This window comes from Berghia stephanieae, chromosome 14, assembly GCF_034508935.2.
Source record: "Berghia stephanieae isolate SIO BIC M18660-M18661 chromosome 14, UCSD_Bste_1.3, whole genome shotgun sequence".
Lineage (NCBI taxonomy): Eukaryota > Metazoa > Mollusca > Gastropoda > Nudibranchia > Aeolidiidae > Berghia > Berghia stephanieae.
The window spans coordinates 31,655,510-31,667,492 of NC_088373.1; the positions used below are offsets into that span (position 1 = coordinate 31,655,510).

General features: G+C 37.4%; 1 protein-coding gene across 2 annotated transcripts in view; it reads left to right on the forward strand.

Annotated features, from left to right (window-relative positions):
• Positions 1 to 261: 261 nt before the first annotated feature.
• LOC144959673 (uncharacterized) overlaps positions 262 to 11,983 on the forward strand; it is a 17,209-nt gene continuing 5,487 nt past the window's right edge. Inside the window, exons 1-3 of one of the 2 annotated variants that reach the window (XM_078892349.1) lie at positions 262 to 426; positions 8,763 to 9,081; positions 10,701 to 10,940. In XM_078892349.1, the coding sequence (XP_078748475.1) occupies positions 8,823 to 9,081; positions 10,701 to 10,940 (499 nt within the window). In that variant the 5' untranslated portion in view covers positions 262 to 426; positions 8,763 to 8,822. The other variant, XM_078892350.1, reaches the window with a different exon arrangement.

Here is an 11,983-nt window from a genome sequence, read left to right on the forward strand (position 1 = left end):
CAAACAACAAACAACAACAACAAATTTTATTTGTATAGAGCCCAATCCCGTTGACAAAACAGCTCTAGGCGCACAAACTCGTAAAACTTCATTAAAAAACATTTTTGTTCACACGCACTCCCATTTATACAACCGCGCGCACACATATACCCTTACAACAACACACGCACACACACACACACGCACACACACACACACACACACGTGCATACAGAGATGAATTATTGAATACAAATTATATCCGGACATTTAACAACAATGGCAGACGAAGCACTTGTAAAACCGATCAAAACAAACAGATTTTCGTCAACCAGAGACAAGTGTGCAATTTTGCACGGGCATAGAACACGGAAGTGTGTTGATTCTCCCTTCAGTGTGTTGATTTTCCCTCCAGTGGAAAGTATTTAAAACGACGATCTGTTCTGGGTAAGAATTGTCTGTTGCCAATTTGATATTGGAAGATTCAATCTAATAAACGAAGATAGATAACGTTAAATTATCGGGTTTCCCCTTTATCAACAAAATACGATGAATGAAACAAGAAGGATGAATGTGAGAATGGCGTTGTTAAGGTGAATAAAGAAACGAACGCCATTTTATCATATCAGATTTCTTGGGAGCCTTCGGAAAGCTCCTCGGTCTAGAGAGCCTCGCCTTTGGCCTACCAACCTCCGCTGCACGTCCAACTCGCCTTGAGCATGCATTCACGTAAAATATAAAGATTTTTTAAAAAACCTACCTCTGTTTCAAAAACTAGCATCTTTCAACTTTCTAAGAAACATTTTGATTTTTCAGAACTTTAGTTCGTTAAAAAATACCGGCCAATCTGACCCGTTGAGTCGAATGAAAACGAAATGTTGTTGTTTACACGGTTCAAAGGAAATGCCGTAAATAAGCTTTCATGGACTTCCTGTGTTGTTTTTACAGTGTCACGTGACCGTTTTGAGAAATTTGTCGTCTGCTACAAATAATTAGACCGGTAGGGGGTAGATATTTTCGTTGGAGCAGAGAAAAAGTGAGTATTATTTCTTGGACTTGTAGAGAGGCCTAGGGTCCACCAGCAGTCAAGTTGATTGAATAAAAGAAAAAAAGGCCTTTTTTATCCGCCGCCACCACCACCATGAGAGTGGAGGGTGAGGGGGGAGGGGGGGGGGGGGGTGTTGCATGTAGACGAAAGGGAGACGTGTCGCTTGGTGACCTTGGGTGACGTAGAGCATCTCAAGGATGCTGGCAGCAGTTGCAGGTGTTCTTAACCCCTTAACGGCGAAGCTAATTTTTTGCTTTTAGATAATAGTTTGCTTTTATCTTTATTATTGTTAACGGGGAATACAGCGTTTCCACCAAGAGAGCAGTCAGACTATCGCAACTCGGACTTCAATTGTCTATAATAGTTTTGCCGTTACTTGTCTTTTGATGATAGAAGATTTGGTGTTAGGTCAAAGATCGAATTTCGCCGCTAAAAGGTTGCATTGCTACTGGGTTTGCTCCCCCCCCCCCCCCACCCACTTTTTTTCTTCTTTTTTTTTCACCTTAGTATTGTTGATTGCTATTTCCTTTTTTATGATTAGCAAGTGCCGTAGGAGTCTCACAGGATGCAGGAGTACTGCAATTAACCCTTTGCCAGTGACACTGATTTTTTTTGTTTTTCAAATAATAGTCTTCATTTATATTATTTTTTAACGCAGAAAAAAAACGTTTCCACCATACGAGCAGTAAGAATATTGATAAAAAGCGCTTTGAGCACGTTGGGTGGATATTGCCCTCTATAAAAGCTCAAATTCTTAAATTGTAATTTGTTTTTTTGTCTTTTGATGAAAACGGTAAGATTTTATTTTTGGTCCAAGTAAGATTGATATTCGCCTTTAAAAGGTTAAGTTGTTTTGTTTTTTCAGTTTTTTTTTGTTTTGTTTTTCAAATGCGGATACGCTGCTTCTCCCTTTTTTTTTTCCTCAACTGGCAAGCTATCGCTGTACTTACCCGCATGGCTTGCACACACAAAAGGAAACATCAAGGTCACAAAACCTTACATCCAGGTCACAAAATCAGACAACTAGGTCACACATCAAGACATCTCTGTTTCGTTTGTTCCAAGATAGCAAAACAAACCAGACGTCTTGGAGTTCGAAAGAGCTTTCCATAAAATATTTGGTATTTTCAAGACCCCCAGAAACCAATTCCCTATACAGCTCTTGTGCACGGTTACTTATGACCTTGATTTCTTTCGTACCCACCCCAAAATCCCACTTATTGTGTGTTATAGGCAGAACATAATAAATAGCTGGGCTGCCACATGCGTGACTAAATTGGCCAAAGAGAGAATCTATACTTTGGCATTAGACACCAATTACCTGATGTCTTGGTTTTTAATCCTAGCCGAGTGAGAGAGAAAAAACAAAACAATCATACATGTATCTGCAAACAACAGAACGTTTTCATTTTACATTGAGATGGGAAGGGGAAGGGATAACACTATGACAAGAGAGAGAGAGAGAGAGAGAGAGAGAGAGAGAGAGAGAGAGAGAGAGAGAGAGATGGGCGGGGGAATGGGGGGGGGGGGGAGGGTAAGGGGGAAGGGGAAAAGATGAAAGAAACAATGGGTTGCCTGATGACGTAGATCAAAGGATTGTTACAGGGGGGTTCACGGGGGGTACTTCAGGAAATTTTAACCTTTTCCAGTGACACTGATTTTTTTCTCCAGATGGCTTATGCAGAATAGATCGTTTCCACCAAGAGAGCAGTAGTAAGTGTATATTTCGACTCGGGCTTCAATTAAACTATAAATCGCAAAGCTTGTCTTTTAATGATAACATTAAGACTAAGATCTGGAGTTTGGGGAGTGTAAGATGGAATCTCGCCATTAATGGTTAAAATTGTTTTGATTTAAAAAAAACAACTCACACACACACACACACACACACACACACACGAGCGCGCGCGGTCACGACAGCGAGGACCATCACTGACAGAATGTTGCAACGGTAAACCGGTTTACGTGTACATAGATCCTGAGGCTAGATGCCCCGTTACCGTGTACGTAGGCACTCCCAAAAAAAAAAAGGAAGAAAGAAAGAGACACACACACACACATACTCACACACACACACACACACACCACACACACACACAGTCTCGCATCCTCTACGAACTAATTTTGCGCACCAATTTTTACTGCACTTATGCACCAAATTGCATACCTATTTAGGGACACTTTTTTCCGTATCTTTTTCTCAATAAACTTTTTAAAAAACCTTTGTTTTGCGCGGCTATTGCGCGCAGGCGGCTGGCACTAGGGGGCACCAACCTATGGGTCAGACGAGAAAAACACACGATTTAGCGAGGAGTGAAACATTAAATATTTAGAATATAATTTCAAACACAACTTTTGAAATTCATCAAGGATTGTCTAGTACCGAATGTTTTTTTATAGAAAACAAATGTATCTTCAAATCTAAACTGCTTTTGACGGTAAGCGGTAAGTTTTTATTTATTTTTCTGTCCAAACGAATTATTTGTCCTGGTTATAGAAGCTAAGTATTGGTAACACCGGCTCAGCTCTCTAGCACCTCTTTCAATTTGTATTTTCACTGGGAATCTTTTATCAGGCATTTATTTAGGGAGGCCTTCCGAAAGCTCCTCGTGCTAGCATTTCTTTTAATTTGTATTTTCACATTGGATCTTTTGTCATGCGTTTATTTTGTCAATTCTCTAGATAGACCTAGTAGCATTTTAAAAACTCTTAGAACAAACTTTGATAGATCAGTGAAAGTTTAAACTTTCCTAATACGACCATCGTTTTGGTTTTCCGCCGCCATTTTGTTTTGTGAAGTATTGAAAGCAGTCCTATGTTTTTTTGTTTTTTTTTTTTTCTATTAGGGTTAGCTCGAGGTCGGATGATTTTTATTCTGTTAGGGTTAGTCATAAGTCTTAGTAAAGGTGCTAGAATGTTTATTTTTCCTATTAGCTTAAAGGAAATATGTTTTATTTTTTCTTAGGATTAGCTGAGGGAATATTTTGGTTGTTTTCCTTAGCACGAGGAGCTTTCGGTAGGCCTCCCGAAGATTCTATTCCGTTTCGTACTTAAGTTGTTTTGATAGGAACTCAGCAAAAATTAAAATTTGTCCACCTGTTAAATCCTACACTAACCATAACTGATTGTAATATTTCTATTTCTGAAAAAGCCAAAAATTTTGGTGTCATTATGGATCAGCATATAAACAATAATGTGAAAATTATGTACTATGACTATGAGCTCCGTATGATATCACAGATGAAGTCGTTTTTACCTTTCAACACCTTGAAGATAATTGTCTCTGCTTTGTTGTTGTCACGTCTCGACTACTGCAATTCACTGCTCGTTGGCCTCCCTAATAACAACATAAACAAGCTCCAGAGAGTACAGAATTAATTGCGCGGCTAGGTTAGTCCTGGGAAAATATAAAAGGCATGCTTCGAACCCTCCACTGGCTGCCCGTCCGGGCTAGAATTGAATATAAAATAGCCCTTGTCTGCTTTGGTGTATTTGACTCTTCTGTCCCTAATCACTTTGTCGTGTGTGATTTTGAGCACACTTTGCAATGTGACCTATGACCTCGAGCACTCTTTGCAATGTGACCTTTGACCTCGAGCACATTTTACAAGGTGACCTTTGACCTCGAGCACACTTTGCAAGGTGACCTTTGACCTCGAGCACATTTTGCAATGCGACCTTTGACCTCGCGCACATTTTGCAATGCGACCTATGACCTCGAGCACATTTTACAAGGTGACCTTTGACCTCGAGCACATTTTACAAGGTGACCTTTGACCTCGAGCACACTTTGCAAGGTGACCTTTGACCTCGAGCACATTTTGCAATGCGACCTATGACCTCGAGCGCACATGGAAAGGCAATAGTAATAGAGATCATCCCAATGATAGACTAAAATAATAGGCAAAGGCTAGGTTTTCCTGCTTGGACTGAAGGGAGAAATTCCATACAAGTGCGCCACTTTCATGACTATGAGTAAATATACACAGTTGCTCACCTGAGATAAACATTGAAGTTCTATTGAAGTTCTACAAAGAAAGAAACTGGATTATTAAGATTAAGGGGCGGTTTGGGACTAATTATTAAAAAAATCATTCAAAAAATTATTTGATTTTGTGATTTTGTTGGAAAACGATATTTCATTATCTTAGAAATAATATTATCGAAGTCCGAATATTTAAAGTAAGTAGACTATAAAGGCACGAAAGACAGTCGAAAAGGGTACAGTAAGAAAAGTGTGAGAAACGGAAAGCTATTTTGCTATTTTCTCCACATGTAAGTTTTCTAAGGTTATGGGATGCTGCGTCAAACGTTCCTCAGAATCAATTCAATGAAATTGTATGAAAATTTCCAGTTATCATAGAAATTATGTATTTTGTCGCCATATAATTTTTTTTCTTTCTGTTAAGATGCGTGTATTTTTATTTATAGTCCAAATTAAGAATTTTTAACATCAGTTTTGTCATAACGTTTTGTAATGTTCTAATGAAACTTCCATAAGCTAAAGCTGTAAAATCTCTCTATGGTGACACACTATGGTACAATGTTGATAAGAGGGAAGAATATGGAGGTAATTTCTTCATTAGATTTTGAGGAATCTTTGCCACAAGTTTGTTATTTTTTTTATGCCAGACCCCCAAATTAGGTCGCGAAATGGGTATCAACACAGATAATTTATATTTTTAACTAAAAAAATGTTTATTAAACCTATAATGGCGATACAGAAAGATTAAAACCGCCCAATATAGGTAACATCGGGACCCCCCAAGGAGATAGTCTGAGCCCGATTCTGTTCACAATATACTTAGAACACGCTCTGAAAGAAGTTCGAAAAGTCATTCCAAAACCAACGACTCATATTGAGAATGCAATCCCTAGAGAAATCGCCTATGCAGATGATGTATATTTTATTGGATCAACACCAGCAAATATAGACATCATACAAAATACCCTCATGAAATATAACCTCCAAGTCAATGCCAATAAAACCGAATTTACAACAATATCGAGGAACAAAGAGGAATGGAAAAGAACAAAGAAAGTCGGCTCACTAATTGGAGACACCGAGGATGTACAAAGAAGAAAACAGCTATCAAACGCCGCACTCAGTAAACTCACCAATGTATGGATTAGAGGTGACAAAATAAAGAGAAAAACCAAACTGAAACTTGTAAAACCGGTACTTCTGTATAACTGCGGCACTTGTGCGTTGACAAAATCCGAAGAAGAACATCTGGATGCCTTCCATCGCACACAGCTAAGAAGGGTACTGGACATCAAATACCCAAAAAAGATCTCAAATGAATCACTCTATAAGATCACAAAAGAAAGACCAATCTCCCTTGACATTTTACAACAACGATGGCAACTTTTAGGTCACATACTACGCAGGGACAAAAACATACCAGCTAACCAAACCATGTCGGGATATTTCCAAAAACACGGGAACCTTTTCAGAGGAAGACCGATCACAACACTCCCTGTGATCCTAAACAAAAACCTCACAACACTTGGACAAAGCATTAGTCTCATAACGGCAGGGGACCTTGAAAACCTGAGAACCCAAGCAGAGGACCGGCAAAATTGGAGACACCTCACACAGGAAATACTGGAAACAGCCAAAGCGACCCGATCTTTCGGTCGAGACGCGAAAGGCATCTAAGTCAAGTCAAGTAATATAGGTAATTATTTTTCTATTTAGAAAAGACACAAAACCGCCCTTTAACTCACTCAACCCTAACACCGACTATATCCGTAGTTTTACCCGGGTTACTTTTACCCCATGCCTATTTATTACATTTTTCTGAGACAGATTATAGGCGTAGTATCGAAGTTCATGTTTTTGTTAGTTTATAGTGAGTGGTATTGCTATGAAAATAGAGTTACAGAGATCTTCTGGAATTTTCCCAGTGTTGTATATATTGTTGAATAATATGTGAAGTTCATCAATTGCTAGATCTCCTAGGCTTTTTAATACCTCTACAGATATTTCATCAGGGCCTGTTGCTTTACCATCCTTCATTCGTTCCATGGCATGTTCAATTTCACTTTTGGTGATGTTTGGTCCGCTTAATGGTTCTTTGAATTTCAATAGCAATACCAAAGAAAGCAGGTGCAGTCAAATGCGAAAATTTTAGAACTCTAAGTTTAATAAGCCACATCAACAAAATACTGTTGCGTATAATTATCAACAGGCTAAGGATTAGCCCCGATTAACGATTAACCCCGAAATCGCAGAAGAACAATCGGGATTCCAACCTGACAGAGGGACAAGGAACGCAATATACCTCTTCCGTGTTTTAAGTGAAAGAGCTATACAGGTTCAGACCCCACTATACCTCTGTTTTGTCGACTACAAAAAAGCTTTTGATAGAGTACGCCACGAAGAAATACTAAAACAACTGCACTCCATTGGCGCTGATGAGAAAGACCTCAGACTCATGCAAACATTTTACTACACCCAGCAGGCATCTATCAAAATCGGAAACTCTACAGGAAATTCCATTCCTATTAAGAAAGGAGTCCGTCAAGGGTGTGGTGCCTCACCAGATCTGTTTAATCTATACCAAGAAACAATCATGAGGGGCATAACTAATATGGAGGGAATAAAAGTAGGAGGTCACAAAAATAATATAAGATACGCAGACGATACGGTACTGGTTGCAACATCAGAAATCCAACTTCAAAAGAAAAATACCTGGTAAACGCGCCCGGGGGAGACAAAGAAAAACACTCATAGACCAACTGAAGGGCTTCACCAACCTAACAATCCAAGAGCTGTTTGAAAAAGCAAGAGACAGGGAGGAATGGAGAGAGATAATTCATGCAGTATCCGAAGCCTGGACCAGGCATGGAACCTAGAAGAAGAAGTGAGTGGTAGTTGAATAAAACTATCTATGTACATGCTCATTTTTAATACATTTTTTTCCAATTTTGAAAAGTAGCAAACATCTCTAGGATTGAGTGAATTAAAGTGATACTAACCAGCTACAAACTGTGAATTGTAAAAGTAATTCATAAATATTAAATATAACAGCTTCATCAAGGGAATTGTTTGATATTTTGTTCTTTTTTTTATGTTGTTGTTGAAACTGTTTTATTAATTTTTGTGTTTCGTGCAGTTTACGGGTAGGATCACTATGAATATTAACGATTTTTTGCGTCTACAATTAATATCGTTAGTTTGTTAGGGTTGGAACGCCTGCGACGCTCAGGTACAATCAAGATGGCGGGACAACTTTCGCTCTACTGGAAAATAATGAAAACTGGTCGATTTAACGGTTTGATAGCAGCCATTTTGGTTCAATGAAAACTGGTCGATTTAACGGTTTGATAGCGGCCATTTTGGTTCAATGAAAACTGGTCGATTTAACGGTTTGATAGCAGCCATTTTGGTTCTTTGCCGGAATAAATAAAAAAAAAGGCACGGTGGACAAAAAAAAATACTAATCGTTATTAAAGTTGCGCCTGCATATGGAATTCCTCCCAGAGGCTTTCGAGAAAGAGAGAGACACAGAGAGAGAGAGAGAGAGAGAGAGAGAGAGAGAGAGAGAGAGAGAGAGAGATAGAGAGAGGTGAGAGAGAGAGAGAGGGGGTGAGAGAGAGAGAGAGAGAGAGAGAGAGAGAGAGAGAGACAGACAGAGAGAGAGAAAGAGAGATAGAGAGAGGTGAGAGAGAGAGGAAAGGCAGGTATATTTCATTTTACTTTTTTCTATTCAATGAAATCCAACCACAGTCCATACTAAACACCACCACCACCACCAACAACAACAACAAGACAACAACAACAACAACCATGAAGCTGTATCCAAACGATAGGAACCCCAGTCCTCCACCCACACTAATCAAGCGTTACTCTGCCGCCACGTTGTCCGATGATATCACATTGATAGAGCAGCGGGGTCCCCCTCTATACGTGGGTATCGCCACTGAAAGAGAGAAACACGTCCACCAGAGAACCGTTGCCTCCTTGAGAAAACTGGCAAAGACGAAACCGTCCTCCTGCATCCAGGGAATGTCTTACGATGACACGCTCAGGGAAGGGCTAAATAATGGTTTGTTTGCTTCATTGATTGATTGATGGATCGATTGATTGATTGGATAATTGATTAAGTGATTGGTTAATTAATTATTTAATTGATTGATGGATTGATTGGATGTTTGATTAAGTTATTGTTTGATTGATTGATTCATTCATTAATTGGTTAAGTGATTGGTTGATTAATTAATTGATTACGTTATTGATTTATTGATGGATTGATTGATTGATTGATTGATTAATTAATTAATTGATTGATTTAATGATTGATTGATTAAGCGATTGATTGATTAATTGATTGTTTAATTGTTTTTTTTTACTAATTGATTGATTGATTGATTAAGTAATTGACTGATTGATTGATTGATTGATTGATTAAGTAATTGATTGATTGATTGATTAAGTAATTAATTGATTGATTGATTAAGTATTTGACTGATTGATTGATTGATTAAGTAATTGATCGATTGATTGATTGATTTAATGATTGATTGATTGATTAAGCGATTGATTGATTAATTGATTGTTTAATTGTTTTTTTATTAATTGATTGATTGATTGATTAAGTAATTGACTGATTGATTGATTAATCGATTGATTGGATGATTAAGTAATTGACTGATTGTGTGATGGATTGATTGCTTGAATGATTGATTAATTGATTAACTGATTGATTGATTAATGAGATTGAGTGATTGATTTATTTATTTATTGACTTATTGCGTAATTGATTGATTGATTGATTCATTGGTTAATTAATTGATTGCTTGAGTGATTGATTGATTGATTCTTACCTAAAGGCTACTTTACTATTTGGATGTCTGGGACTGGTTCCCTGTATCAACGAAACACGATGATTGGAAGACTAAGGACGAATGGGAAATGTGAGAATGGCGTATCGAGTTAAGGTTTTAAAGACTTTTCTTGAAAAAAAACCCAACCCTCTCAAACCTGGGACATTTTGTGAAGTCCTCTTTGAAGTTCCAACTTTGAGCGTTTTTTAGAAGATAATTTACATTGAGGGATATTTGAAGGACAGCTTTTCCAGCCAAATTATTTTAATACATGTTTTTTGAAGGACAACTTTTCCAGCCAAATTATTTTAATACATGTTTTTTGGAGGACAACTTTTCTAGCCAAATTATTTTAATACATGTTTTTTGAAGGACAGCTTTTCCAGCCAAATTATTTTAATACATGTTTTTTGAAGGACAGCTTTTCCAGCCAAATTATTTTAATACATGTTTTTTGAAGGACAGCTTTTCCAGCCAAATTATTTTAATACATGTTTTTTGAAGGACAGCTTTTCCAGCCAAATTATTTTAATACATGTTTTTTGAAGGACAGCTTTTCCAGCCAAATTATTTTAATACATGTTTTTTGAAGGACAGCTTTTCTAGCCAAATTATTTTAATACATGTTTTTTGAAGGACAACTTTTCTAGCCAAATTATTTTAATACATGTTTTTTGGAGGACAACTTTTCTAGCCAAATTATTTTAATACATGTTTTTTGAAGGACAACTTTTCCAGCCAAATTTTTTTTTACATGTTTTTTCCAGAGTATACGAAAGTTTGCTGATCAAGGTATAAAAACCAGGACATGACTATTTTGTACTTCTTTTATGCTCCGTAGACACGAGAAACGCCTTCCAATGCTCTAAGCTCTACGTCCTTAGGAAAAGTCCCGCTTGTATCGTGTGGCCGAAGAGGCCAGAGGGACCGGATGTAGAGGAGTTGGCGCCAGAAGACTTGGAGAGTTCCACTCAGGCGAGCATCGATAGCAGCGATCCGAGAATTAGCCAGGGGGAGGAGATGACGGGTCGCATGACCAAGGAGGTGAATTGGACAGGAAAACACAAGCAACAATACAAGGGTAAGAATGGTCATAAAACAACAAAATACAAGCAACAGTACAAGGGTAAGAATAGTCATAAAACACAATATACAAGCAACAATACAAGGGTAAGAATAGTCATAAAAGAACAAAATACAAGCAACAATACAAGGGTAAGAATGGTCATAAAACAACAAAATACAAGCAACAATACAAGGGTAAGAATAGTCATAAAAGAACAAAATACAAGCAACAATACAAGGGTAAGAATGATCATAAAACAACAAAATACAAGCAACAGTACAAGGGTAAGAATAGTCATAAAACCACAAAATACAAGCAACAATACAAGGGTAAGAATAGTCATAAAACAACAAAATACAAGCAACAATACAAGGGTAAGAATGGTCATAAAACAACAAAATACAAGCAACAGTACAAGTGTATGAAAATTATAAAAAATCTAAATACAAGTAACAATACAAGCGTAAGGATAATCATAAAAGTCTAAATACAAGTAACAATACAAGGGTAGGGATAATCATAAAACAGCTAAATACAAGTAACAGTACAAAGGGTAGGGATAATCATAAAAAATCTAAATACAAGTAACAATACAAGCGTAAGGATAATCATAAAAGTCTAAATACAAATAACAATACAAGGGTAGGGATAATCATAAAACATTTAAATATCTCACCGATCACATCGATGGGGTATTAGAAATTTATGTCATGAAAATGTTTTCCTTGAAGCTCTGGGATAAAAATAATTATAATTAATGAAATGTAAACTCCACATTATTGAGCATACACAGACAGTGTGGAGGTTTTGTGTATAAAAGGGAAATCCGAAACGTCTATGTTATCTGTCCTCGTTCAATAAATTGAAACTTACGTTTAATTATTTATCGTTATTAGGCCTGTATGAACCAAATGTGACCACTCTCCTCAAAACGGTATTTCATCCTCGTGGATCGGATGACAGTAAAAATACAAACTTGAGCTTTAATATAGCGCAATATCCACTAAAATTTCTCAATTCTCTTACAAAGAGTCCCTGACCAACAGCAACACGAAACA